The sequence below is a fragment of the Hoplias malabaricus genome, chromosome 11, assembly GCF_029633855.1.
Source record: "Hoplias malabaricus isolate fHopMal1 chromosome 11, fHopMal1.hap1, whole genome shotgun sequence".
NCBI classification, from domain to species: Eukaryota; Metazoa; Chordata; class Actinopteri; order Characiformes; family Erythrinidae; genus Hoplias; species Hoplias malabaricus.
The window spans coordinates 38,090,111-38,115,488 of NC_089810.1; the positions used below are offsets into that span (position 1 = coordinate 38,090,111).

General features: G+C 41.0%; 1 protein-coding gene across 5 annotated transcripts; it reads left to right on the forward strand.

Moving 5' to 3' along the window:
- Positions 1–6,986: 6,986 nt before the first annotated feature.
- wt1b (WT1 transcription factor b) lies at positions 6,987–25,225 on the forward strand. Of its 5 annotated transcripts, none has more exons than XM_066684862.1 (9): positions 6,987–7,683; positions 9,954–10,064; positions 11,318–11,408; positions 14,175–14,255; positions 18,898–19,006; positions 20,884–21,028; positions 23,040–23,129; positions 23,606–23,698; positions 24,227–25,225. In XM_066684862.1, exons 1-9 carry the CDS (start codon positions 7,317–7,319, stop codon positions 24,346–24,348), a joined length of 1,209 nt encoding a protein of 402 aa, XP_066540959.1. In that variant the 5' UTR covers positions 6,987–7,316; the 3' UTR covers positions 24,349–25,225. The 5 variants fall into 5 exon arrangements, with proteins under 5 accessions (XP_066540959.1, XP_066540962.1, XP_066540958.1 ...); XM_066684865.1 differs by having other exon boundaries at positions 23,606–23,689; XM_066684861.1 differs by having other exon boundaries at positions 9,951–10,064; positions 24,227–25,224.
- Positions 25,226–25,378: the final 153 nt, after the last annotated feature.

Genomic DNA, 25,378 nt, shown 5'->3' on the forward strand with positions numbered 1-25,378 from the left:
CAATTCTTCTGTTTTTGTGTGTGTGTGTGTGTGTGTGTGTGTGTGTGTGTGTGTGTGTGTGTGTTGAGTTGGCAGAAAACAGATGAAAGGATATCCAAGGAACTGTGAGACGTGACTTTTTACATTACATTTTAAAGACCCTAACCTTTCTTTATATTTTGCTGTTGTCCATGAGGTCCTCTTTGGATAACTGTAAAGTTTCTATACCACAATTGATTGTAACAACAGACTGTACATCAGTAAACAAAGTGGACTGACTGTCCTGTACTGTGCCTTATTTAAAAGAAACTGAGCTTGGACCTTCATGGTGAATGAAGGGTTAAAATGCTGCATGTGCATGATATGATTGATATCATAAAACAATTTATTTTTAGGTTTTTAAGAATGACAAATACTGTATATGTTTTGAAACTTTGACAATAATTTTAAAGTTACTTTGAACTGTTATTTCAAGGTTTCTTTTCTTTTTTTTTTATTTTTGATAATGTGGCTACTTCAAAGCATTTATCTGTGAATGTGACGTGTAATAGCTCACACAGAGGTCATGGTCAGGGAAATGGTGGCCGTGCTGTTTTTCATACAAACACATATTTAAAGCATGAGTGTTTCTGTCTGTCAGAAAACTGCTGAATTAATTAATTAATGCTAAATTAATATTTTAACACTAGAAAACAATGAGACCAACTGATCAGTAGCCCAGTAAATACCTTCTTTTAAATGATACTAATTACTGTATAGCTTTATTTATTTATTTATTTATTTATTGGGCGGCACGGTGGTGCAGCAGGTAGTGTCGTAGTCACACAGCTCCAGGGGCTTGCAGGTTGTGGGTCTGAGTCCCGCTCCGGGTGACTGTCTGTGAGGAGTGTGGTGTGTTCTCCCTGTGTCTGTGTGGGTTTCCTCCGGGTGACTGTCTGTGAGGAGTGTGGTGTGTTCTCCCTGTGTCTGTGTGGGTTTCCTCCGGGTGACTGTCTGTGAGGAGTGTGGTGTGTTCTCTCTGTGTCTGCGTGGGTTTCCTCAGGGTGACTGTCTGTGAGGAGTGTGGTGTGTTCTCCCTGTGTCTGCGTGGGTTTCCTCCAGGTGACTGTCTGTGAGGAGTGTGGTGTGTTCTTCCTGTGTCTGCCCGGGTTTCCTCCGGGTGACTGTCTGTGAGGAGTGTGGTGTGTTCTCCCCGTGTCTGCGTGGGTTTCCTCCAGGTGACTGTCTGTGAGGAGTGTGGTGTGTTCTCCCTGTGTCTGCGTGGGTTTCCTCCGGGTGACTGTCTGTGAGGAGTGTGGTGTGTTCTCCCTGTGTCTGTGTGGGTTTCCTCCGGGTGACTGTCTGTAAGGAGTGTGGTGTGTTCTCCCTGTGTCTGTGTGGGATTCCTCCAGGTGACTGTCTGTGAGGAGTGTGGTGTGTTCTCCCTGTGTCTGCGTGGGTTTTCTCCAAGTGACTGTCTGTGAGGAGTGTGGTGTGTTCTCCCTGTGTATGTGTGGGTTTCCTCCGGGTGCTCCGGTTTCCTCCCACAGTCCAAAAAACACACGTTGGTAGGTGGATTGGCCACTCTAAAGTGTCTGTAGGTGTGAGGGTGTGTGTGAATGTGTATGTGTGTGTGTGTGTGTGTGTCGCCCTGTGAAGGACTGGTGCCCCCTCCAGGGTGTATTCCTGCCTTGCGCCCAATGATTCCAGGTAGGCTCTGGACCCACCGCGACCCTGAACTGGATAAGTGCTTACAGACAATGAATGAATGAATATTTATTTATTTATTTTTGAGGAGTAGCTCTCTAGAGAAACTTAAAAAACTTGAGTCCCTTAACCATATGTACCTGTTATCCACATGCCTCCTTTTGTTTGTCTGTTTTGACATCATTCTACATGTAACGCTATTGGTTAGCTACTGCAGTGATATATATTCGCCATCTTTTTTAGAACCCTGATATTTTTTCATAACTTAGCAAAATATGATTAAATTTTTGGGCAACTTTTTTAAAAATAAAAGTCAGAAATCTTCAAAAATAAAGTCAGAATATTTCAAGGAAAATAATTCAAAACGTAAGGATTCCATAGTTGTGCAACAGGTGTTATCACTGTCACACAGCCCCAGGGCCTTGAGGTTATGGGTTCAATCCCATCTGAGGTCACTGTCTGTGAGGGTTTCTTCCGGGTGCTGTGGTTTCCTCCCACAGTCCAAAGACACATGGTGGTAGGTGGATTGGCAGTGCAGCAGTGTCAGAAAGTCCAGTGTCCTGCTAGGGCTAAACAGGGTCTGACGGGTCTGACCCAAGCTCATAGTTGAGGCCACGTTCATTCTGTAAAAATTGCAGTGAAGCAAATGTCAGAAAGCTGGTTTTAAATGACACCCACCTTAAGTCTGAGGCAGGGGTTCAAAGTGAGGTACTCATAAGGAATTCAATACCTGGCGTAGGTCCCATTGTGGGCTGGATCCGGATGGCTGCACGGCCGAATCTGGTGGAGAACTTCTAGAATAGAAATTGGGAAAAAGCAGAAAACAGGCAATGCGGCCAATCATGAGCTAGTGTATCCAGGCCTATAGTTCCCTCATTGTTTGTGTGAAAGAACCACTGAGTATAAAAAGTTGTTTCTCTGCTGGCAAAGAGATCTACTGACACTTCTTCTTAGCAGTTCCAGATCTGACAAACTGCTATTCAATTCAGCTGCCACTTCCCTGGGTCGAGCTGGTGCTGGTACTCACCAGTCTCTAGAACCACAGCTCCTGAGAAAGAAAGGGTCATATCCACCGGATGTTGTAGAGTAGGCATCTGCATGACCGAGTTAGGTTCGTGATATGGGTTGCTAATGATTGCTGGCCATCCAGAATCACACCAAGGCTCCTTTCATCTCCAGATGGAACAATTGAGGAGTTCTCAGATGAGATGGCAAGATCTTGGTGATTGGCGGCTGTTCCATGGATGAAAAGCAGCTCAGTCTTGCTAGGAGTGAGCTTCAGGTGGTGAGCCATCATCCAAGAAGCAATGTCAGCCAGACATGACGAGATACGACAGGAAACCTGAGTGTCAGATGGTGGGAAGGAAAGCATTTGTTGAGTTTCATCAGCATAACAGTGGTAAGAGAAACCATGAACGGTGATTATATCACCAAGAGAATGGGTATACAGTGAAAAAAGGAAGATGACCCAGCACAGAGCCCTGAGGAACACCAGTGGAGAACCTGCATGGAGCAGATGTAGATCCGTTCCCTGTTACCTGGTAAGAGCGATCCTCTAGATAGGTCTCGAGCCATGTCCATGCTGAACCAGCGAGGACTGACAGGAGGATCTTGTGGTTGACTGTGTCAAAGGTCCAGAAGAATCAGAACCTTGGACAGTTTGGCTGATCTTGCTGCCTAGAGATTCTCAGTAACTGCTACAAGGGCTGTTTCGGTTGAGTGTGACCATTTGAAGCCAGACTGTTTGGGGTCCAGAAGCTGGTTCTGGGTAAGAAAGAGGGACAATTGATTATAGACTGCATGTTCAAGGTTTTGAGAGGAAAGGAAACTACCGGTCTGTAGTTGTTGATGTCTGAGGAGTCCAGAGTGGGCTTCTTCAGGATGGGAGCCACTTGGAACTTGACAAGAAGACAAGGAACTTTTTATGATGAATGTATTCAAAGGCACCACTGAGATTGACTGGAGCAGCTGTTTATTCATCAGAACTTGGCATTACCCTCACCTTTGTTTTCAGTTGTATTTATTATCACATTTATCACATTTTTATCATTTTGCATTTTATATTGCACCACTTTCTTGAAGAGAAAATCTGTGTCATTTCTTTTTGAGGTTTTTCTAAATATATATATATATATATATATATATATATATATATATATATATATATATTATTAATCTTTCCTTTGAAATTGGGTATTAATTGAGTATTTTCTTTTTAAAACTCTATTTTCCATAAAAGGGTTTAGACAAAATATTGAAATTGCTGGAAGAATTGATTATATTCCATCTCAAAATCATCAGGGTCAGGTCCTAATGTTGAAGGAATTGTTCTGGATCACGAGCGTCACTCCAACTCATCCCAAAATTATTGGATGGTGCTCTAATTAAACAAAGTGCATATACAGTTGAACACCTGTGAGCAATGAGTTAAAGTTCACTACTAGAGATCACTAAATATAAAAGGTTTCCACAAATCTTTCGGCATTTAGCATACATTTTGTACCACTGCAAAACTAGTTTGTGCAGTCATTTGGCCGCATTGTACATGAATAACATTTTACCTTAGCACAAAAACAAAATTGTTTTGACATATATTATACAGGTGCAGAAATGATGTACATGTAACGTAACTGTAAATACGGAAAGAGCGTTGGGCTGACTGACTGGAAGTTGTAGCCTAGTTACACTGTTGGCACATCCTGTCTGAAATGCGATTAGTCAAAACTTCTGCAGAGTGAGGAATTCCCCTTCTGTTCATTTGTTATAATCCAGATGATGCAACGAGTGAAGACTCAGCCTTTTTCTGGACTCTCACATTCCCATCCCCCTTACCCTCTGTCCCTGGAGAGTTGAGATGGGGGTCAGTAGCATTTTGCCTTGATGTTCCCAGACAAAGCTTTTAAGAGAAGTGAGGGTGCAACCCAAGTTCCCAAAACCTAAACCTAAACAGTTCCAGGTTAACCTTTGATTATTTGTCTGGCTCTAGTGGATAGAGAATTAGCCCTAGACTAATTCAGATATAACTGGCTCCTGCAGCATAGATTGAAGTCAGGCTGGAGAACTTAGATACACATGCAGTCCAGCGTAGACGAGAGCGGACAGGAATTTAGACGGACTGCCATGCAAGCAGTAGCTTGGAAGTAGAAGGAGTAGCTGAAAGGTTTTACATTATTACTATTAATTGTAGTAGTATTATTATGACAGGTGTTGAACAGTATCAAACACTTATTAACATATGACATATTTTACACAATATTCAGCGGTAAGGACCTATGCATAGATATATCTTTTCACAGATAAATTATAAGGAAATATATTGACGAATGATGAAGTTACATGATTAATTATGTTGCATTAACTATGTTAATTACAGTGATTTAGAAGAAGGTTAAAAACCTCAAAAACATGGATCTCCACTTGTGGATGTTTAGTTGACTATATCTTTGAACACAGCAGCTGTCCTTCACACTGTTGGGAAATGTAATGAAGAATGGATCAATAGAAATGCTCCAAAATCTTTTTTTACATTCACTTCCATTGAAAGTTAAGGAGAATTGTTTTTTCTCCTGTAAAGTTACAATTTTTTATCTTTAGGAGCGGTCATTTGACTGTGACACATGGCAGAATGTTGTTACAGTGTGAAATTCAGATTCTCAAACATGATGCTTGTGGTTGTTTTCAGACTTTCCCAGAAGAGAAGAAGCAGGTGAGTGTGAGTTTGACAATCAGTGTGTTTCTCATGGTCTAAAGGAGATTTTCTTAATGTCGCTGTAGTATCTCCTAGACAACCATCGGACCAGATAAAAAGACAAAGAAGATTTTATGATGCGTCTCCTGCTGCACGAGTGTTTTTCTGGAGATAAAGACCTCAGTAATCTCAGGTGTCTCCCCTCGGGTTTTAGTGTAGGTTTCTGTAAGGTCATACACTGTGCTAAGGTTGGCCAGATGTCCTAAACCCTACTCTCCCCTTTATCTCTCTTGTGTCTCATGTCATATTTTTTGTCTTCTCAGGAATTTTAGGAGACTCAAGTCTCCCGAGCCACAACAGAGCAATAAAAAACAGTTAACCAATGAAACTAATGTTGAAAGTACGTATAGAATGTTTGATTCGGTCCCGTCCCCAAGTGATCAAGCTCTTAGGAAACGGTGGCAAGTTAAAATGACTTATTTATTATTAATTTATTACCATGATAATTGTATATATGCTGCTGTAAATTTTTAATCATCATTTATAAACATATCTTAATCACAGTAACTTACTAAATCTTGTTCAAATCTGAGTGGAATTTTTTAAATCTACAGTCACAGAGTGGTAACCAGACTTTGTTGTGTATTTACATTAATTTAGAGACTTTTAAATACCCCACTACTCAGAAATGTCCTAGTAGCACAATACAGGCCACAGATTAGTTTATGGAAATCATAATATTAAGAAAAATTAGGCAATGAGTGATTGTCAAAGTAATAGAACTGAAAATTAGAGGAAGTTACTACTGCAGTTGTTGTATTTTTTGTACAGAATTTGAGAACTTTCACATATAGAATTAATAAAATTGGTGCCTTATTTTATTCTAATCCCTCATTAGAGATACTGAGCTCAGCCGGGAATGTAACCCTAAGTTCAGCTATTCGTGGAGTCACAGTGAAGTAATCAGTGAGTAATTATTAGTTAAAGTAAGCGGTGATTCTTTGAGAATTTTATAAGTCAGAATTCCACAGAGTTTGTGTGCCTTGTACGGATAAAAATCCGAATTTGACCACTTCAGATTTCTCTTTGACCCTTAGAATTAAACAGACAGTGTCTTTAAGTGTGACACATGGTAATGACCTCTGATCTGATTGGCTGTTGTTTATTGTGCCTCAATCAGAAAGCATTCTGGGTTAAATTTTTGAAATTTTACGAACACTTTGACGATATACTTTTAGATTTTGTTTAAAAAACAAAACAAAAACAACAACAGAGTCCCTTTAATTAAAAACACCATGTCTAACAACTTCTTAACCAGTAATATTTCCACTAACATTTCAATATTTATGATATAAATAAATATAGAGTTGTAGCATTAGTTGTTTTCTTTGTTTTTAAAGTGTTTTGGTGAAAGTACACAACCCCAGAAACGTATACAAGGACACACCCACATATTCTTACACATTAATCATAACATTAGTCAGAATACAGAAATTGCTGTCATGAGTATGACTAAGGATAATGAAGCGCTCATCATTTCTCCCTAACTTTACTCTAACTCCTCCTCCAACACTGCTGCAGAGGTTGTAGATGGAGACAGATGCAGACGAGCTCCAGACGCGCTCATAAAGGAGAGGGTTTACTCCTACTGCACACTCCTTCACTCCCTATCCATTCTGTGGGTCAGTTCATTCCCACTGCATAAGCTGGATCAAGAGGAATCATCTCTTCTGATGACTATGTAGGAAATTGCTTCTCCTCCATTCACTTCACCTATAGATTTTGCAGGTTTCCAACGTTATTCCTAGTTTGTTTTACCGTTTTTTTCCCTTGTGTTACTCGACTTAAGGGGGTTTGTTTATCCCATTTTTGGCCATTGCCACTTTTTGTTTTATTTTTAAATCAACAGTACTATTTCTGTAGTTTTAGCATTTGTGTTCATATCAATCACTCTTCCCCCTCAATGCTTACCGAGTCGGGTGGGCTGATGGGATCTGACATGCGAGATTTGAGCGCCCTGCTGTCTGCTGTGCCCGCGGCCAACAGCAGTGGAGCTCCGCAATGGGGGCCAATTATGGATTTTCACCCCGGAACCCTGCCCTCACACTCCTTCATCAAGCAGGAGCCGGGCTGGGGGACTTCAGATGTCCTTGAAGACCCACACTGTGGCTTGGGGGCCATCACCGTCCACTTCTCTGGCCAGTTCACCGGGACAGGGGGCTGTAGACATGGAGCGTTCCCTGAGCCACCATCCAGCCAAAACAGAGCATTCCCAGGCGGACCATACTTCTCCGGGTGTGTCGACAATCCTCCAGCCCCACGAAGTCAAGGTCGGTGACTCTTCTCTGTTTGTGTCCAGATAACAATGATTGGCCATTTTGTATGTCAGTTTCCGCCTGAACACCTTTCTTAACTTACTGTCAGATGTTTACACTGAGATGCTGCAACTCTGAAATATCCCTGTGTTTCAGATAAACACCAGGAAAGTGTGTTAATGAAATGTAGCCCTTTTTTTCACCGATTTTGCCCTTTGCATTGTATTAATATTTGTGCTTTTCCACAGTGAATTTAAACTACAATCATTGTAGAAATACTTGGGGGGGGAACGTTGAGGTTTGGCCAGTTTGGAGATGGAGGTACCATTGCAACAGCAATGATTAATAACATAATCCTGGAACTGGACTGCTTCATTTAATATATCTATCTCTCAAAGAACCTCAAAGACGTGCACATAATTTGGTATGGTTAGGTTTTTCATCTCCATTTGGTCGTGTCTGTATCTGATAAACACAGATCTGTTCTGATTAGAGATCACAACATCACATAGGACCGAATACTTGGCAAAAATAAGAATACAAATCCTAGGTGTAGACTTCAGTATTTGGGATATCAGCCAGTAAGCTGTAGCTTTGTTTTTCTTCATTTGATGTACCTTCCATACGACATCAAGAAACATGATGTAAACTGGAACATATCAATGGGTTTTATCCACTCAGGATAAGAACAGGATGAGAACACATAGTACTTTAAGTTTCTGATGTTTAGAGTGTGATGTTGTAATGCTAAAATTTCCCTATGGTGCAAAAATATACTGGAAAGGGTCGTCAGAGGGGTGTTGGGTTGTCATTTAAATGGTACAGGAACTGTTAACTGTTTAGGAACTCATGTATAAACCTTAGCTATTATTGATTAACTCCAAAAATAAATAGATTTTTTAAAAATTGTATCTATAACAATGGCACGTTCACGTAAACACTGGGTCGTTTTTGCATTTCATGACTTTGGAATATCACTGTGGTTAAGTAAAGTGATGGTCGTCAGTGTTATTCAGTGGTGCATGTGTAACACCGAGGACTAACGTGCAGCAAGAAGAGAACGAGGTGACGTCCTCAAACCTGAGATTTCTGCATGGAAGTAAAATGATTGCGCTCTGGATTTGACCTCACTGACTATTTCCTGACTTGAGGCAAACATTTTGTTATTGCCTTCTCCTTTCCAAATATTTCATTTGCGATTTTCAAATGAAGTACAAAGTCAAAATGACAGAACTGTTGATTAATAGTTTAGGTTTATTGGTCTCGGGTGGCTGCCCCACAGGATGTCGAGTTCAATTTCCCATCACAAAGATAGAAGATAAACAGATTAAGAACCATACATCTTGGCTTCGTATTCATTTCCATTCACTTCACATTCCACCGTGTTATCCATTGTTTTCTGAGAATTGCTGTGAAGTATTTTCTTTGTAGAGAAAGTACTTGAGGTTGGTAATCACACGTATCACACGTGGAGGCGACATGGATCCCAACACATTCTTCAATTCACATTCAATGTAAAAAGGTTTTATTCCGTGTCATTTTTGGGGCTTTTTTTTTGGTTCATTCGTCATTAAATGTAAACGTTTTATCAGTAATGTGAAATGGATTGAGTTTTTAATTTACAAACACCCTGCTGTTCTAAAACTCCTGTGTGTAACCAAGCATTCAGCGCTGATCCTGGCTGCGGTTGTGGAATTAGGATTTCAGTAACATATTTTTTCTTGTCTTTAAATCTGCTGTTATGAGTAATAAAGATGAAAAATGCCAACTTTCCACTTCTCCACAGGAAATTCACTCTCAACGTTCACTTCTGTAAAAGTGTGTCTATAACACACAGCAAAGTATTAGAAATAAACTGGTGTAAAGAAACTAAGACTTCTTTCTCTCTTTTTTCTGTTCTACCTCTCATCACTTTAATACTTTTTTCCATTTTCATTTACAACACACTTTGCCCTTTGTATCCCGTCTCTCTTATGTCCATCTCTTTTTCTCTGGCTTACACTTGCACTAATACCTCTCTCTCTTTCTTTCGCTCTTTCTCTCTTCTTTCTCATTCTCTCTCTCTCTCTCTCTCATTCTCTCTTTCTGTCTTTCTCTCTCATTCTCTCTCTTGCTCTCTTTCTCTTTTTTCTCTCTCTTCCTCTCTCCTTCTCTCTCTCTCTCATCTAATCCATCTCTCTTTCCTGTTTTCTCATTGTCTCTGATCACTCTCTCATTCTTCTCACTCTCATTTGATCTTTTTTTTTTTTTTGCTTTATTCCTCTCTTCTGTCTCTCCTACAGTAGGTTTGGAAGGTGTACCGAGTTATGGACACACTCCCTCTCACCACTCTCCATCCTACCCTTGTTCACATCCTTTCAAACACGAGGATACTGTGTCTTCACAAAGCACTATCGGTGAGAACGAGGCACACCACCAACACAAACTTGAAGTTGTTTAGAAATAGTGAGGTGATACAGGTGTGAATAAGTGAATGTGTGTGTGTGTGTGTGTGTGTTGGTTTAATTTATTTGTAATGATAGTTAAGCAAGTTCAAAGAGAAACTAAGGAACTAAACCCACTATCTCTAAGTGATACTGAGGGCGTCAAACTGAGCTTTAAGGAGGGTGCAGTAAATAAATACAGTCTCCGGCTCAGTGCCGTGGTCCTTTTTCACTGCCCTTTCAAAAATGAGAAAAAGAGATTTGCTAGAAATAGTCAGAGAAAATGCAGGTGTGTGTTTTGAAATAAATGTTAATTATGTTGTGTTTTTTTTAGACTGTTATCGTATTTAGTTTCTATTTTTTTTTTTTAATTGAATTGTTAATTGTTTAGGTTTCTCCACTGGGACAGAAAACGGTGTTATTACAGACAACATTTCAGCAGCAATAATTAGGGGGAAGGGAGGGGAATGTCCAACCCATTTCTGACCATATCAGAAATATGTTGCTTGGACACAACTCTAAAAAATAATCCTCTTAAACTGGTAATCAACACATTTGGCCATAACCTTTACTAAATAAGTTGGTTATGAATGAGTTAACACGGTCAAGGGAGTCACACCAAGTGCTTTCAGTGCCCATGGAGTTAAAGGGCCTGGTTGTGTTCACTGCAGCAGCCCGGGCAAGTGCTTTATAGCTAAAAGAGCACAGGGCTGTTTGGATAACTGCAGTGGAGGAGAAGGCTACACTCCGCTCTCCGCTCCCTAAAGAATAATCTGTTCACGTTTTGTGTCACAAGTAAACAATGAGATAGGAGTAAGAGATCAAGGAAGTGTGGTAATGTACTTATTTATTTATTCTACAAACCTATTTGAAAGCACTGAATATCTCGTTACTGTTTGGCTTTGTGTGGTGTGTACAGTCTTACGGGAACGTACTTGATTGACGAGCGATGGACCTGTCACGTCACACTTGTGAAAGTGCATTTAAAGGGTTCTACAACTTGGTCAGTGCTGAGTTAATGAGCTGCAGTGATTTACGTTGAAGTGTCTGATTAAATAAACAGATTTGTGAGCTTCTTTAAGTACGAAAGTCAGTGGAATGAAGATAAACTCTCGAATTGCCGATGTTCAGATATTAGTTTTGAGACGAAACCTTCAGTAACATATTAAACGTATGTATGTTTTTTAAAAGGGTAATAAATTGAAGTATACTATTTTTATTTCCAGGAGAGCAGCAGTACCCAGCTCCACCTCCTATCTACGGCTGTCACACACCCACAGATGGACAGACTCTGCTTTTGCGAAATGCCTATAACAGGTACAACCGTGGTGTGTTTTCTCTCATGACAGTCAAATCCAGTGTCTGTGAAGTCTGGCGTCACCAGGTGTGAGCTTTTGGGAACAAGGGCTCACTTACCGTAGTGAACATTGGTGTGATTTTGATTCCTTGACACATTTCAGCTGTATTCCACGTGTTCCTGTGGCTCATAGAAAGCCAGTATAAAATCTGCGGAGAGCCGTGCTGTCTGTGCAAAGGTTAAGAGCAGCACAGCAGCCATCAGCAGGCCAAAATACACTCTGCATGATCTACAGTCCGTTTCCTCCCAATTCCTCTTCCCTTCGTAGCCTTCCCCAGAGACGGGGAAAAAGAGTTTCGGGGAAAGAGAGAAGGAGAGTACAGAAGTGGAGGCCTACAGAGGGAGATTACAGGGATTAGATGAGAGTAGAACGGTTGGCACAGAAGGAAAAGAGGGCAGGTCAGCGTGGGGTTAAAAAGAAATAACAATAATGATGATGGGAGGTCAGTCTGACTTTCTGAGAGAAGAAGAGGAAAACAGAAAGTAGCAGAAAGCACAAACTGGAGAAGAAGTCAAAAAGAACTTTGGCATTTTTCATCATTAGCAGTGCAGCGATGAGGTCGCATTCCTCGAATAGTGTTCTCATGTTGTTTGGAGAAAGGGGAGATCGCAGAGAACCCAAAATAACGGAACTTAGTTTGATAAGTGTACGCGACACCTCATGTTTCCCTCTTCACCGCAAACAGTCTGTTATTGTCAGTGCCCCACAGAGCGACACTTGACTGTGATAAAGTCACGTTCGAAACAAGCTTAAAGGGAGATTCCAGCTCATTTTTATCCACACGTTAACCTTGAGTCTACTCTGTGATTAGGAAGCTGTCCTGGGAAAAATGTCCACTGACTTTCAAAATACTAGCAACGTGGAAATGCACTCACTCCCTACTCATTAAATTCCTTCAAGATAAGAACATACCAGCGAAACATCAACAGTTCCTGCAGGGCCTTCTTTTAATTAAACTAATATAACTCTTCTGATCGATTCCGCGTTTCTTATCCCATCTGCTCAAAAGTGTCAGTGGTCAGTAAAGGAAACCACTTGAGCTTTTACCTTTTATGGTCTGTTTAATTTAGATCATAATATTTCATATTTTACCATGCCTTAGTGTAGTTGTGATGGACTGGTGCCATGTTCAGGGTGTGTTCTTGCCTTGTGCTCAGTGATTAAGGGTAGGCACCAGACGATGAAAGAATGAATGGATAACAGAAATCTTAAAGCCCATATTTGAATTTCTTCATTCATTTATTCATTCATTATCTGTAACCCTTATCCAATTCAGGGTCGCGGTGGGTCCAGAGCCTACCTGGAATCATTGGGCGCAAGGCGGGAATACACCCTGGAGGGGGCGCCAGTCTTTCACAGGCCAACACAGACACACATTCACACCTACGGACACTTTTGAGTCACCAATCCACCTGCACCGTGTGCTTTTGGACTGTGGGAGGAAACCGGAGCACCCAGAGGAAACCCACGCAGACACGGGGAGAACACACCACACTCCTCACAGACAGTCACCCGGAGGAAACCCACGCAGACACGGGGAGAACACACCACACTCCTCACAGACAGTCACCCGGAGGAAACCCACGCAGACACGGGGAGAACACACCACACTCCTCACAGACAGTAACCCGGAGGAAACCCACGCAGACACAGGAAGAACACACCACACAAACCTGCTGCACCACCGTGCCGCCCTTATTTGAATTTCTTAATAGATTAAAAACAGTACTTAAAGGAACAGTACTTAATATTTATACTTTAGAATTACAGCTTCAAAATCATTGGGATGTTTCACTGAGCTGTAAAAGAGAGAATAGAGCAACTGTCGTTGCTACGCCGTGCTCAACACTGCAGAAACTGCACTATGTAATACAATGTATTACAGTATTGGAGCTCCATGAGCCAAAAATCAAAATCCTACCTAGAGTCCCTTTAAGTATATTGGGCTATTCTAATTTGTACACATCAATGTTCATGATTTGCTACATTAGCGTAGCAACAATAGTATAAACATTAGGTCTTTCTAAAACAGACCTAAATAATGGAGGACCGATGATAATAACCAGTGAAAAAGAGCTCTACAGAACTGAAAGGAATCAACATATCTGTTCATTTAGTATTCAGGCTGAGGTATTTGAAGACACTATGCATTGATTCTCATTAGCCTCTTTAGCACAGACTCTTTTCCCCTCTGCCCTTCCCCCCACCATGATATCATAGGATTACAACACTGTACCAGGCACTGAAGAGCTCCACATCTGTAGGGCTCCTTTGGCCTCGCTGAGGTGTGAGAGCGCCTTACTGCTTCATACTATCTCTCATGTGGTCATGAAACATTAATTCAAGTGGAAACAAACAGCAACTTTGGCTGTTTTTTATTGTTAAATTTACAGCTGAGGTTTGTGAGTGGCTGGATGACTCAGACCCATTTGTTGGTACTCAGTAACTAAACTGTGGTAACTGCAAACACAAAGTTTTTCATTAGCTGTTAAAAATGGGCATGACTGATCTAATGACACTGGACAACAGTATCTCTCACTGTTTGTGGTTTTGTCTCATCGTCCTTGGAGGTTTTGAAGGGTCAAACATCTTTCCCTTTGTATAAGTGTCATCAAAATATTCTCAAATTGATGTGCTTTCTTCCCCATTCCCCTTGAAACACTGCTGTAGCTTTCGCCCGCTCTCTCTTTCTCTGACACAGTGTTTTTGTGTTCTCCTCTGACAGTGATAATTTGTACCAAATGACGTCTCAGTTGGAATGCGTGACCTGGAACCCGGTCAACTCTCTGGCCCCCACCATCAAGAGGTATGAATCAAGCTGAGTGAATTTTAAAAGTGGTCATTCCAATCAAAGACCCATTTAAAGGTTATTTTCAGTATTGTTTTTTTGTTGTGAATCTGCCTTTGTTTTTTAATCGTCATAACTATAGTAGCATTTTACAGTTGCACAAACAGTTAGCTTTAAACATTGAAAATGTTGATTCCAGACTCTTAAACAGTAGTGTTGGTTTACTGGCAGTGTCCATAGCAGAATGCAGTGTGTCTTTCTGACCTTGTTCTCAGAGAGGTTACTTTGTAGTGGCTGATGGACTGCTGCAGATAGCCTCTACTGGGTTATCTTCAAAGAGCCCAACTCAGTGTCACAGCCGGTCACAGCCGCACAGCTACACATGGCGTTAAAAAGAGTGACGACACAATGACATTCATAAATCTCCTGTGTGATGTAACATCAGAATCCTCAAAAATCATCAACAAATCTGTGACCCATTGAAGGTCCCATACCTTAAATTGTTCTTATATATTTTCGAAAGTGAATAATGTATAGTGTTATTAACCTGTGATCAAAATTTGGCCCGTGCCAGACATGGATATATTTACATGATTTCTGTGTATTGTTTGAGAGAAATGATGTGCATGTTTGGTTCACTGCAGTGGGGGATGCTTTCTGTAACATGTTCACTTTTAGAACTCGGGCCTTGACCATATTTTGTGAAAAACAGAAACACAAACTGGAACAAAAACAACAGCAAAACAGAGCAAAGAAAAAGGGTTAAGTGTGCGTTTACTGGGGCGGCACGGTGGCGCAGCAGGTAGGTGTCGCAGTCACACAGCTCCAGGGACCTGGAGGTTGTGGGTTCGATTCCTGCTCCGGGTGACTGTCTGTGAGGAGTGTGGTGTGTTGTGTCTGTGTGGGTTTCCTCCGGGTTTTTTAGCCGACTCAAAAGTGTCCGTAGGTGTGAATGTGTGAGTGTGTGTTGCCCTGTGAAGGACTGGCGCCCCCTCCAGGGTGTGTTCCCCCCTTGCGCCCAATGTTTCCAGGTAGGCTCTGGACCCACCGCCACCCTGAACTGGATAAGGGTAACAGATAATGAATGAATGAAGATTATTTACAACTAAATGTACAGGAATATGGCACATTTTATTGTAAAAATATCACAGTGTATTAAATATTGCATTAAATATTATATATATATTGTCCAAAAAAAAATGTACACTCTAAGTGTCAGTGTAGATGTAAGTGGTTCATTGGGAGCAGTGTTGGCTGTAAAGTCTAAAGTATAGAATGATATTATACAGTAAGTATAGAGTGTGAACCTGTGACATGTACAGTGTATGTATGACAGTGATGAACAGCAAATATAAAGACTTTATATGTGCAGTAAGTATCTGTGTAACGATGAATGTAAATAAGTTAAAGTGCTACTAAACAGTTCAGCAATTAATGCAACTGTGTTAATAAATGAAAGTTTGGAGTTCAGCCATATCTCAGTCACAAGGCTCTTCCAGGGCTCCTGTAAAGTCTGCCAGGTGGGAAAGGGGTGAAAGTCATCGTTAATATAGTGACATATGTTCATGGGTGCTTACCTGTTTGCCAATGATGTTCTGGGCAGTTTTCACCATCCATTGGAGTGATTTAAGGCTCTGGTACGGAACTGTTGCCAAACAATACTGAGATGTAGTTTCTGAGTATGACTTCATTGGCACAGCGGAAGGAATCCACAAGTATTCTCTGGTGTAGTGGAGCTTTCTTAAGGAGTCAAAGGAAGTAAAGGTGTTTGCCTTTTTTGAGGAGGATGGAGGGGTTTAGGGATCAGGTGAGGTCATCAGTGATGAAGTTAAGGAACTTGAAATTAGACACATTGTCTACCACAGCTCCATTGATGCAGATGGGATGTGTGTGTGTGTGTGTGTGTGTGTGTGTATGGCTCCTTGCTCACCTGAAATCCTAAATTATTTCCTTGGTCTTCTGGGTGTTAAACACTAGGTGATTTTGGCACACCATGCAGCCAAGTGCTGAACCTCATGCCTGTAACCCAGAGATCATCAAATTCAGATCTCAGATCCAGGCTCCAGGCCGGGATTTTGAAATTGCAGGCTGGTATGACTATAGCTGCAGCTGTTAATGCACCTGGCTGGCCAGGTATAGTGCCTTACCGATTGGCGACTGTAAAATCTCGGCCGGGAACCTGGATCTAAGCTCCGGATTTGAAGAAATATCCTGTAGATTGATTTGTTGTAATCTCTGATGAAGCCATTCACCGTGGTGTCATCGGAAAAAATTGATTATAGTTTTAGGGTCATAGTTTGGCTCAGTTTTAAGTTTAACATATATATGTATTATAGTATTGTATTTGTTTTATGAATATTATATTGTAGAATAATACCTTTATACATTCATAGTCTGTAAGCGATTAAGTGTAACCCATTTCAGGGTTACGGTGGGTCTGGAGCCTACCCAGAATCATTGGGCGCAAGGCAGGAACACACCCTGGAGGGGGCGCCAGCCCTTCACAGGGCAACATAACCTACGGACACTTTTGGTAGTTGCCAACATGTGTTTTTGGAACGTGGGAGGAAACCCGGAGGAAACCCATGCAGACACAGGGAGAACACACCACATTCCTCACAGACAGTCATCTGGAGGAAACCCACGCAGACACAGGGAGAACACACCACACTCCTCACAGACTGTCACCCGGAGGAAACCCACGCAGACACAGGGAGAACACACCACACTCCTCACAGACAGTCACCCGGAGGAAACCCACGCAGACACAGGGAGAACGCACCACATTCCTCACAGACAGTCACCCGGAAGAAACCCACGCAGACACAGGGAGAACACACCACACTCCTCACAGACAGTCACCCGGAGGAAACCCACGCAGACACAGGGAGAACACACCACACTCCTCACAGACTGTCACCCGGAGGAAACCCACGCAGACACAGGGAGAACACACCACACTCCTCACAGACAGTCACCCGGAGGAAACCCACGCAGACACAGGGAGAACACACCACACTCCTCACAGACAGTTACCCGGAGGAAACCCACACAGACACAGGGAGAACACACCACACCTCTTGTAGAATAATAAAATATATATAATTATATCAGGAGTTTTGGAAGAGGAATTTAATGGAATACAAGTCATCACTTGGGACCTCATCGAAGAATCAAACCTGTGCTCTTCTAACAAGCTTCTAACACCTCCACTACTTTTTTGAAAGCAAGACACTCTCGTAACTTTTTTACTATGTTTATGTTTATTTGTATTTATCTTCATCTTATATCATAGTTTTACTCGCAAAAACATACTTATTGCCAAGTGAAACAGTAACCGTGCCTAAGACCTTCCCACAATGTTGTACATGTGTGTGTTTGTGTGCATACGAAGTAAAAGCAATAAGACACGGGTCAGAACCCCCAGCCTTTCTCTCCATTCTTTTCCACACTCCAGAGTTCCAACATGAGGGGAGTGTGTTTTTATAAATACATCAAGATATATGATAGGGTCTTTCAGGTCATGGATCCTCGTGGACTCTCTGGGTGTTTTGTGTTTGTTCGACCGCCACTGTTTGCGCAATTGTAAATGTGTCATAGATGAATTTGAAAATAGAAAAAGAATCTTGGAAGCAAAATAATATACTAAGAGCATAAATGAGGAAAAGGAGGAAATGAATGAATGCACTTAGTTTTACTTAGTAATTCGTTCATCGTGTTGACTTCCACTGTGGTGAAATGTATGGAGGAGTAGAGAAACAGGAGGTGGAGGCTCTGCTCAGTCATCCAGTTTAGTTAAGATAAAGGATCTAATTCAGGGTGTGGTGGAATGGTGTGTGTGTGTGTGTGTGTGCGCGCACATATCTGTGTGAAAGAAGATTGTGAGGTAAAGACTGTGGGGTGGGTTATGGATGTGGCTGTAGCAAGAGGTAAGACACTGTGTGTGTGTGTGTGTGTGAGAGAGAGTGTGTATTTTTTAGCCCTGCAGTGAATTGTGGCATTTGAAAGGGTGGTGTGAGATGTAAGACAGAATATTTATGCTGATCCTGATAATCGTCATGGTTATAGCCTCTTCACCCCGGTTGCCATGAGTGTGCAGTGTTTGTGTGCTGGCCGTGAGGACGGATGGATAAATGTAGTGAGGGATGAGTGCTCCAGCGACGGCTGATTGCACTGTCTGAGATGTTAAGCTCACAGGACAAAGGAGGCATTATGGAGCCTTAGCAGTTCATCAGGTGCTGCCCACACATCCGCACTGATCCTGACCTTCAACTTTCCCCACTGCCCTCACCTTTCACACTCTCAAAGCTCTAAGTGCTGCAGACGACTCCAAGCGTCCCTAAAGCCGACCGGCGAGGATTTTGATGCTTTTTTTTATTGTTATAAAAATTATTTTTAAAATTGCAACTCAATTAATTATAAAACTATTGTTCAATCAGTTTGTTACAATATACAATGGGTCCAGAAGTTTGTAGAAGCCTCCTTTAATGACAAACATTGGAGGTCTTACTGAATTATTCCTTTAAAAACCCATGACTACAGAATGATGTGAAGCATAATGAGGCCTCCTGGAGTGTATTTTTTTTAAGAGTAAAGGGCACTGAGTGTCCCAGAAGGGTTAATGAATCTCTCTGTATTTTTTTCTGCTGATGTTGTCCAGTCCCAGCACAGCGTTTGAGAGTGAACCATCTGCAGCCGCCGCTCCTGTCTTCTACAACTGCAGTGCCCAGTACCACATACATACACACGGACTATTTAGAGGAATCCAAGTGAGTAAACACACACAAAAACACACTCACACCCCACTAACATATATATCTATTTTCAGAATGTAAGCTCATATGTGCCTTATCAATTATATGTATTTAAGTATCTAAATGTAACAATTATAGGTCACTTATGCCTTATACATCTGCGAATAGTTTAATATTGATTGTATATAACTGTTCAGACTTTTGAACAACCATTAAAAATACTTTAAACACGGTTGCTAATATTTGTCACTGTAATAAAGGAGCTACAGACAGTTCCATTATATTTGACAAACCTCTGTAACATCAAAAATGAATGTATAATAAAATAAAATGGCAGAATTCACTCATAAACACTTTAAAAATGCAAGAGAAAGATGTGTGCTTTTTTTTAAGTAAATAGAACATTTTTATCCTGAAAACTGATAACTAACACACAGCCATTATGTCCAAGTTCAGCTAAAGGTCACAAACTCCCCTTCCACCAAGTGAGAGATTCTGCCAAGTGTAGTTGAAGTCAAGGCCACAAAACTCTTTTTTTTAAAACTGGGAAAGCATGCAACTGAGAGCAGCAGCAGCTCGAGTTTGACTAGTCATGCCTGACTAGTGCTACATCTCAGCCTGGCCCTCCGTCCTGAGGAGGGAAAAGCATTAGCTGCGTATGAACACTGCTGTTATTGAAGGTCGTGACCTGCCAGAGCTGTGGAGGTGTGTAAAACAGACTCTGTCACACACTGCAGAGATATTAACTGTCCCCAACTCCATTAGCCGAACAGATCAGGTTTCTGTACTCCACATCAGCCCCTGCTGATAAATCATTAAGACTTAATGAACATCTTTCAGCGTCTAAAAAAACCCCCCAAAGATTCCCCTGAGAACCAAAGTGTGTTTCAGTCACTTTCTATCTTTCTTCTCCACTCTGCGCTTCTCTTGGGGCTTTTAAAAGTCAGTATGATATTTAACAGACTTCAGGCTCTGAGTGGTCGACTGAATGGAGTGGTAGCTAACACAAAGAGCATTAACAGGGACAAGTGACTTCAGGAGAATTTTTCTACCAAACTCCAGTGAAAAGTCAGACACATTCCAATTGTGTTTTTCACTATTTTAATGATTCATTAAAATAAATAACTGCTGGAAATATGTTTCCAGGACTTTTATTTTGGTCATCTGTATGAATTTCAGATTAAGAACCACATAGTTCAATTAGGGTGAGCAGATCTGAGATGGTGAAAAAGAGGACGCGTCTCCGTTGTGGGGCACGACTACTGGCGTGCAGTTATCGACCAATAACGGTAGCGCTAGAGTCAGACCGTCCAATCAGTAGATTTTAGGTTACTTCACCACGCCCCCTACTCACTCAAGCGAACCAATCGGAGTGGGGGAGGGCGGGACTAGTTTGTGAACGAAACTTCTCGAAGTTCTATGTAAGCTCTAGAAAAACAAAATCCCGGACGTTTGTGAAATTAATTTTTTTCCAAAATTTTTTAAGTCTAAAAAAGAGGACATGTCCGGGTAAAAGAGGAAGTCTGGTCACTATAGTTAAATACAAAAAGTTACTTTCTAAAAGCAGACATAGGGAAAAAAATAATTAAAATAATAAAAATTATATTCTATTATAATTGTAGACTTTACCAGGACTTTTATTTTAGAATAGAAGAGAATGTAATATACCTTTAGGGAACACAACAGGACTCTTAACACCACTGCTGTACTTTTAAAGGAACATTTACACTGTTTATACCTTTATACCTGACAATATTGTACCTCCACCGTACCTTTTTGTCTGAGAGTGTACGTTAACCTCCACATGCACTGCTCAACAATATTTATGTACTGAATTTAGCTGTTTTACACCTTTTAAATGAATCTCTTCCATGATGTGAACTGCTCTGTAGGATGCTCATCGAATGCCCAGCATCACACCCTCTATAACTCGGTCAGAAAGCAGCGAGAAGCGTCCGTTCATGTGCTCGTACCCAGGCTGCAGCAAGAGGTACTTCAAACTGTCGCACTTGCAGATGCACGGGAGGAAACACACAGGTAACACACACAAACAAATCTACCTTTCTCTACTTCTTCACTGTTTCCTCCTTCTCTCTTCCTCTGCAGTGCGTTCCTTTTGCCTGCTACTCCAGGACTCTCATTTATTTCACTACTTTACTGCGCGGCATCTTTTCTTAAAGCTTCTAGACATTCAAGAAAGTGTTTATTAAAGCTGCTTTTGTCAGATTCAGTCGAGGACATGTCCTGACATCAGCCATTTGTTGGACTTTATTAATCTTAATATAGTTGTATGTCAGTTTTTATAAACGTCTTATGTAAGGGTCATGTAGCTTTATGAATTAAAGTGTTACCTTCATTTATTTGACATTTTCTTTATTTATTCACACCTTTGACAACCACTAGAATCACAATTAGTTCATTTGTCTCAGTAACAGCACTGCCACTGTTTTGATAAATTAATCCACACACACACACACAGGGTCACACAGGGGACAAACCTGCTTAAGTAACCATGGTGACGTCACTGAACCATCTCACAACCAATTACTTAGAAACACCCCCGACGAGTGACTGCACAGAAAGCAGCACTAAGCACAAATCAAAGCTGACTAACATTCAGTTGGAAAAAATTTAGAAATCTTTGCAGTGTATCTGCACCTTTAAAAATGTGAATCATAAACAACTAGGGGTTAAAACAATACAAAACCAAAGATAGTGATAGACACAACAAAAAATTACAGAATATAAAATAAGAGACTGAATAATCTGAGTGTATGTTAACTTGAATTTACCTGACTTTATGAGGATTTAAAAATGTCAAGTCTGCATTCCTGCTGCATTCTTTCACGCTCCAGACTACGAGTTAACGGACTTTGCCAGAAAAGGATTAAATATTAAAGGTGAAACAGCGCCCTCGTGTGGAATTACTGTGCACAAATCGTGTTCTCTACTCTGAGCTAGAGGACTGGGTTTAGTGCGTGGATTAAGCCAACGCTCTTATGATAGTTCTACTAGGGTTCTTTAGTAAAGTTAAATGGTACTATAAAGAACACTGAACACTTAAAGAACCATTGTCATGTTTACAGTGTCCTTTGCTTTAAGAAGGGGTTCTTCAGATTAATGGAGAATGTGCTATAGATGGTTCTATATAGGGTGACCATAACTGAGATGGTGAAATAGAGGACACACGCCCCGAGGGCTCTCGCCCCCTCGCTGCCGTTGTATGCTAAACTGAACCTATGAGTGCTTTTAGGTCCTTTACGCCTTTATTTGCTGCACAAAACATGGGAATTTCTTTTTTTAATTCATCCGAGAACTTACATTTACGTTTCGGCATAGCAGCTCGAGATGAGGGTAGGTACATGAGCTTTGCCTGACGTAAACATGGACTACTGAGGTGCAGACTGACCAATTAAATGTTTACAGAGAAGGGTATCGACCAATAACGGTAGCTCTACAGTCAGACCGTCCAATCAGAAGACTTTAAGCTACTTCACCACGCCCCCTTCTCACTCAAGCGAACCAATCGGAGTAGGGGAGGGCGGGACTAGTTTGTGAACGAAACGCTTCTCGAAAATTCTATGGAAGCTCTAGAAAAACAAAATGCCGGACGTTTGTGAAATTCCGGCCGGACATTTTTTAAGTCTAAAAAAGAGGACATGTCCGGGTAAAAGAGGACGTTCGTTCTATAGAGAGAACCTTTTCTAAATGGCCCATCTATAGCACATTCTCCATCAATCTGAAGAATCCCTTCATGCAAAAGTTTCTTCGAGGGTTCAGGTTTCTATATAGAATAATTTTTTTTACTAAAGAACCTTTGAATAATTATCATTTTTATTCTTGGTTATACTTAAAGGGTCAGTGACAAATCACCACTGTATATTTTTATAGTTTTTCTTTTTTTAAACAGAAGTAACTTGACTGTTTTGCCAATTATTTAAATATTTAAAGTAAAAAAAAAAAAAAAACCATTTATTTCAGTGTAGGTTTAGGCTTACTCTGGGATTTGGAAACTGGATTGAGTTTGTGTGTATGTGTGTGTGTGCAGGAGAGAAACCTTACCAGTGTGATTACACAGACTGCGGTCGCAGGTTTTCCAGATCTGATCAACTGAAGAGACACCAGCGCAGACACACAGGTCAGACACTTCCCTCTCCCCTCACATGCTCACTCTGGAAATAAGGGATTTTGCAGAGGAGGGTGGTAAAGAGCCACGTTTGCTCAAGAACATTGTCTTTTCATTGTCAAAATACTTCTACACAGGAACATTAGTGAGTAGACAGTAGTAGGCACTTCAGTGTCTGTGCTGATAGATGCTGGATGCTGTAAGAAGTCCCACTGGACCGCACTCTAGTTTTTTGAGCTGCTACTTTTGTAATTATAGCCACGTAACTTTTAGCTACTTGCTTTTACAGCCTCCATTACTGTGTCCAAGAAACAATACTTTCTCCTGAGTGTGGATTTAAGATCCTATTTCTTTTTGGCCACTCTGCAAGTTCCCTTTGTCTTCCTTAATTTATTCTGTGATTTGTGATGCAGCAGGATTTAGTGCATCATTCCAAACACAGACTGCTCTCTGTGTCTCTCTTGAACTCCCTCTATATCCTCCCCCAGGAGTGAAACCCTTTCAGTGTGAGACATGTCAGAGAAAGTTTTCACGCTCAGACCACCTTAAGACGCATACCCGGACTCATACAGGTAAAACAAGTGCGTAAACCCTTTTTCTTTCACACTTCTCCAGTTTGAGTTCAGTTTTATCAGTATATCCATGCAGATTTAACACAGAGATGAGTGCAGTTCTAGAAAAACCTTGCATTTCTCACCGTTTTAAACTGAGGGAACATTTCATTGTAAATGGCTTGAAAGGGAATAAAATGTAGTAAAAGTGTAAAGTGGAATTGTTGTCTGAGAAATGATAAATGTTAGAAAAATGACGTATTTCTACAAGCCAAACACCCCCTTTATCATTTTCTCTACAAAATCACCAGTGAAATGGTGGTAAAAATGGAAGCTGTAGATTCATTTCTGTTACGATGCTCTCTGCGTACTTCTCAGAGACTGGTATTTAGGGAAAACTCATGTAAAACTCTAACGTACAACACATTTCCAAACATAATTGTGCTTTCCCCATGTCAGAGATGCAAGGTTTTTGTTGTATCGGTGACAGAAGACTACCTTAAAATACTGATAGTTTTGAAAAGAGATGTTTCCCTCTAAACGCTTCTGTTTTCCCAGGTGAGAAGCCGTTTACCTGCCGTTGGCCGAGCTGTCAGAAGAAGTTTGCACGGTCAGACGAGCTGGTCAGACATCATAGCATGCATCAGAGAAACGTTACTAAGCTGCAGTCAACTTTCTGAGCTTGGTGACCACTCGTCAAATGACTGAATTCAGGTCTTTTAAGACGCGCCCATCAACTGCAAAGATGTTCAGTTGAATACAGCTCATATTCTGCATAGAAAAACATTGCCAACAGAATGGGATGCTCCAGAGCAGCCAGACATTAGTCTTAATTTGACCACGGCTAAGAGAGTACGACGTCCCTAGTCTTGGGCTGTGAAGCAGTGCCACTGTTCTCTAAAGTAAAGAGCTACAGCTGTTAACTTTGGGATAAACTGGAATGGCATTTTGTTATTCAGCATCATCAGTTTGTGACCCAAGTAATGTATTAAATGCTCAGAAATGCTCTAGAGTAAACCCTTCTACGTAATGTAGGAAAGGACGACAGCCTCCCTGTTAACACATTTGATTCTAGACGTGTGGCTGAATGCAATGAAATCCACAAAGCCATGTCCACAGCCTTCAAAGAGCAGAGGTTGTTACGCTGGGTAAACCACTCGCGCAGAATGACAGCGGTGCTCATGAGAAAATACCCACCAGATCTAAAAGACCCCAGAATATAACACACATGCACACACTACACGAACAAATCCAACTCAAATGAACGGTGGATTCAGGTCTTTAAATGAATCCTTTGGCTCATCTCAAGTTGTAAATAACTGACATGTAAGCACCTAATCTTCTCTCGTCTATCTGCAGTACACGCCGTCCAGGTCAGACATGCTTTGTTTCACTTAAATCATGTGAAAATGTGATCTTTTTTTTTGTGTTATTATTTTTACAGCATATTACCAAAAGACTTCCAAAGTTTTTATTTTTGGAAAACAATAGTGCACTTTTTATTTCTTTGTATATACAGTATGTTAATCCTTGATATCATAGATTTGATCTATGTTTGTATTAAAATGCTTCAATTAAAAACAAAGCAACTGTGATTTTCCAAATGGCTGTAATTAAAAAAAAAAAAAAAAAAAAATCCTCCAAACCCCACCCACTATTCAATCATTATCTGTAACCCTTATCCAGTTCAGGGTCGCGGTGGGTCCAGAG

Excerpts from the sequence above, each read along its gene's own strand:
- wt1b (XM_066684861.1), top strand. The coding sequence starts at position 7,317 with ATGCTTACCGAGTCGGGTGGGCTGATGGGATCTGACATGCGAGATTTG. Across the intron at positions 14,256-18,897 it reads CTGGCCCCCACCATCAAGAG|TCCCAGCACAGCGTTTGAGA; the intron begins GTATGAATCAAG and ends GATGTTGTCCAG. Across the intron at positions 19,007-20,883 it reads GACTATTTAGAGGAATCCAA|GATGCTCATCGAATGCCCAG; the intron begins GTGAGTAAACAC and ends ACTGCTCTGTAG.